This window comes from Nansenia antarctica (assembly GCF_963989245.1).
Source record: "Nansenia antarctica genome assembly, chromosome: 1".
Lineage (NCBI taxonomy): Eukaryota > Metazoa > Chordata > Actinopteri > Argentiniformes > Microstomatidae > Nansenia > Nansenia antarctica.
The window spans coordinates 23,348,697-23,353,696 of NC_137674.1; the positions used below are offsets into that span (position 1 = coordinate 23,348,697).

A 5,000-nucleotide genomic window follows, 5' to 3' on the forward strand; every position below is an offset into this window, starting at 1 on the left:
CAGTGAATGACCACCGAGGGCCGTGAGATGCGGCTAGTAAAGGACGCTAGCGGCCATCTCAACCCCGTTCATTGATTGAGCCTGCCGTGCCCGTTCCAGCCCTGAGTCGGGAGATTCAGAGTATAACATCCCCACCATTAGATTAGGATTGATTAGATTAGGTTGACAACACCACACTACATTTGAGTTTAGGGATATCAATGTTATATATTTGTGTATGTTTTATCTTTATGTATTAAATGTTATAATTGTTCCACATTTGAGACCTGTCTTCCCCCCACTCAGTTATTCAGTCGGTGTTCATCATTTTAGTTCAATTTAGTCTATCTATAGTGTTAGAGTTTAATTTGTGCCACTAAATTGAAATAGTCCACGGGTGTGTATCCCCCCGATACATCCTCCCCATTCTCATACTCCCGAGTCCGAGTAAGTATGATTTGACAGGCAGCTAGACTTAATGCCTTCCCAATCAGCGAGACGTGGTTATAGAAATGACGTTGTTTTAATGATAAAAAGGGTAAAACTGGAAAGAGAATATAGAAAACTTACATTACTGTCGTGAAACTATTTAACACACTTCAGTTAACGTAATGTGGAGTCCGTTCATTGATCGATGCAGTCTGTTCACTTCCCAATGTGGCGCGCGTTCAGCGCGCATGCGAATCATGAAAACCTATATTATTATATTTATTAATAGCTCGCATCTAATCGTATCGGATGAGAAATAGACATTAAACGGCATATATAGGCTACACAACAGTAATCACCGCGACAAACAGCTATATTATATTTTAATATGATGACCGGAATATCTCACGTTTGTCCGGTAAATTGAAATCTTCCCGGACACGATGACCGGCGCCAATTTTTTCTAACGGAAACCCTGGATAGAGGTATAGATAGATAGAGGTGTAGATAGATAGATAGAGGTATAGATAGATAGAGGTGTAGATAGATAGTGGTATAGATAGATAGAGGTATAGATAGATAGAGGTATAGATAGATAGAGGTATAGATAGATAGAGGTATAGATATATAGAGGTATAGATAGATAGATAGATAGATAGAGGTATAGATAGACAGAGGTATAGATAGAGGTATAGATAGATAGAGGTGTAGATAGATAGAGGTGTAGATAGATAGAGGTATAGATAGATAGTGGTATAGATAGATAGAGGTATAGATAGATAGAGGTATAGATAGATAGAGGTATAGATAGATAGAGGTATAGATAGATAGAGGTGTAGATAGATAGAGGTATAGATAGATAGTGGTATAGATAGATAGAGGTATAGATAGATAGAGGTATAGATAGATAGAGGTATAGATAGATAGAGGTATAGATAGATAGAGGTATAGATAGATAGATAGATAGAGGTATAGATAGATAGATAGATAGATAGAGGTATAGATAGACAGAGGTATAGATAGAGGTATAGATAGATAGAGGTGTAGATAGATAGAGGTGTAGATAGATAGAGGTATAGATAGATAGTGGTATAGATAGATAGAGGTATAGATAGATAGAGGTGTAGAGGTATAGATAGATAGAGGTATAGATAGATAGAGGTGTAGATAGATAGAGGTGTAGATAGATAGAGGTGTAGATAGATAGAGGTATAGATAGATAGAGGTATAGATAGATAGAGGTATAGATAGATAGAGGTATAGATAGATAGAGGTGTAGATAGATAGAGGTATAGATAGATAGTGGTATAGATAGATAGAGGTATAGATAGATAGAGGTATAGATAGATAGAGGTATAGATAGATAGAGGTATAGATAGATAGAGGTATAGATAGATAGAGGTGTAGATAGATAGATAGATAGATAGAGGTATAGATAGATAGATAGATAGAGGTATAGATAGACAGAGGTATAGATAGAGGTATAGATAGATAGAGGTGTAGATAGATAGAGGTGTAGATAGATAGATAGATAGAGGTAGTGTATATATCTCACGTCATCAGACTCTCTCAGGAGTTCGGTATCTTCCACCTGGACCACGGCGTCAGCGCCACACGGGACAGGAGCGCCGGTCGTCACCCTCATCACCTGACCTGGCATCACCGTGTGGCTGGGCTGCACATACACACACACAGACACACACACACACACACAAACACACACACACACAGACAGACACAGACACACACACAGACAGACAGACACAGACACAGACAGACACACACACACACACACACACAGAGAGACACAGACACAGACACACACACAGACAGACAGACACAGACAGACACACACACAGACAGACAGACACAGACACACAGACAGAGACAGAGACAGAGACACAGACACACACAGACACAGACACAGACACACACACAGACACAGACACACACACAGAGACACAGAAACACACACACACACACACACACAGACACAGAGACACACACACACAGACACAGACACAGACACAGACACACACAGACTTCCATTAACCTGCTAATAACATGAGAGAGAGGTGTGTGTGTGTGTGTGTGTCTTAGTGTGTGTGTGTGTGTGTGTGTGTGTGTCTGTGTGTGTGTGTGTCTATGTCTGTGTCTGTGTCTGTGTGTGTGTGTGTGTGTGTGTGTGTGTGTGTGTGTCTGTGTGTGTGTGTGTGTGTGTGTGTGTGTGTACCTGCTCTCCTGCTTGAGACTCTCCTATGATGAAACGATCTCCAGGTCCGTCGGCCGCTGAGAGAACGAGAGGGAGGGAGGGATGGAGGGAAGGAGGGAGGGGGGGGGAGGAAGGGAGGGAAGGAGGGGGGAGGGATGGATGGAGGGAGGGAGTTATTGCATTTGTAGTGCTCTCCCTCCCTCCCTCCCTCTCTCCCACACACACGCGCACACACACGGTTGTGAAGCCTCACCTCGGACAGCGTACCCATCTTTGACGGAGGCAGGAAACGGAGGGAGGTTGTCTCTGGCATAGATGTCCTGAGCTAGGACACGCCCCATCCCATCTAGAGAGGGAGGGGGGAGGGAGGGGGGAGGGGGGGAGGGGGGAGGGAGGGGGGAGGGGGGAGGGGGGAGGGGGGAGGGAGGGGGGAGGGGGGGAGGGAGGGAGGGAGGGGAGGGAGGGAGGAGGGGAAGAGAATCACTGAAATATTAGACTTAGAATTATGCAGTGAACATACTTAAAGCTTTTCATAAAAACCACATGCCGCGAGACTGACTCGTCCTGAACTGTCGTAAGTCAATCAACAAAGAATGCCCCATCAAAATAAAAGTGCCCATGGTAGAGCTGTCAAAATAGAGCTTTCAAAATAAATGTACTAATACAGATAGAGATAAATACAGAACTACCTTTGCGTCACTAAGTGACCGCGTATGTTCTGTCATCACTTTCAGTAGCGCCTTCACACACAGTGGCGCTGTGCACAAACACTCTTGATCCGTATAGCTCTTGTTTTATTATATTGTGGTTTAGTAAATACTGCACTTGGAGTTACATTCAATGCATGATTTGTGCTATAGAACATAAATAACGTTTGATTGATTGATTGATATCAAATCAAATCACATTTTATTTCTATAGCGCATTTCTCACAAAAGTGACCCAATGCGCTTTACAGAGAGCAGCGAAAATGATCTTATTAAATGTAAGCGAGTAATTGTAAAAAACCTTTCCTATCTACCAATAACTGAAGGCAACTATCTTTCCCATAGAGTGATTCGTTACCCTTAAATATAATCCAATTAGATATTAATCCTCAGTTATTCTTCACAACTGACCAAACCTCTCACTCATTGCGCGGCAGATTCAGACTGTATCATTGTTATTTTCACACACGACAAACATGTGACGTGTTCCAGTTTTATTCTTATTCTATTTTATTCTTTAAAAAAATAAAAAATAAAAAAAATAAAAAAAATCCGGTTTCAGACGGTTTTGATAAAAAACCGTTTCTATTTTTAGAAACCCCGGTTTTCGGTTTAAACGAAAAACCGTCCATCCCTACTGGACACACACCTCTACCCCACACTAACACACCTGGACACACTCCTCTACCCCACACTAACACACCTGGACACACTAACACACCTGGACACACTCCTCTACCCCACACTAACACACCTGGACACACTCCTCTACCCCACACTAACACACCTAGACACACCCCTCTACCCCACACTAACACACCTGGACACACACCTCTACCCCACACTAACACACCTGGACAAACACCTCTACCCCACACTAACACACCTGGACACACTCCTCTACCCCACACTAACACACCTGACACACTCCTCTACCCCACACTAACACACCTGGACACACTAACACACCTGGACACACTAACACACCTGGACACACTCCTCTACCCCACACTAACACACTAACACACCTGGACACACTAACACACCTGGACACACTCCTCTACCCCACACTAACACACTAACACACCTGGACACACTAACACACCTGGACACACTCCTCTACCCCACACTAACACACCTGGACACACTAACAGACCTGGACACACTCCTCTACCCCACACTAACACACCTGGACACACTCCTCTACCCCACACTAACACACCTGGACACTAGGGCTGCAACGATTAGTCGACATAATCGACGACGTCGATCATAAAAACTCGTCGACGTGGAATTTTAGTGTCGACTAATCGTATTAAAATAAAAATAAAAATATATAAGAAAAAAAAAAACGGGAGCCATGCAAGAATCAGCTGGGTAAATTTTAGCTAACGTTGTTAGCCAACTGGCTAACGTTATATTGTTAGGGTCGTAATGTTTATTATTAGTTAGCTTTACTGTTACATGTTGGAAAACAACGTCTCATGGACAGGGCTGTACATGCTATGAGCGTTTGTGCTATTAATTTATTTGCCCTGTGGCACGCGTGTGACAGACAGAGGCGCTTGTATGTAACGTTACGTAGCAGGGGTTTTCCATGTTGAAGCCAGGAGAACGCGAGATGAAATGAAGTGAGGGGTGGTCGCTATTAAAATACCAGGTAGTCATGGTGG

General features: G+C 43.1%; 1 protein-coding gene across 1 annotated transcript in view; it reads right to left on the reverse strand.

Annotated features, from left to right (window-relative positions):
- gphna (gephyrin a) overlaps positions 1-5,000 on the reverse strand; it is a 40,235-nt gene that overhangs the window by 18,878 nt on the left and 16,357 nt on the right. The window contains exons 13-15 of the mRNA XM_080537723.1: positions 2,874-2,966; positions 2,642-2,697; positions 1,964-2,083 (exon numbers count right to left, since the gene is read on the reverse strand). Of these exons, the coding sequence (XP_080393849.1) occupies positions 1,964-2,083; positions 2,642-2,697; positions 2,874-2,966 (269 nt within the window). The remainder of the gene's footprint in view (positions 1-1,963; positions 2,084-2,641; positions 2,698-2,873; positions 2,967-5,000) is intronic.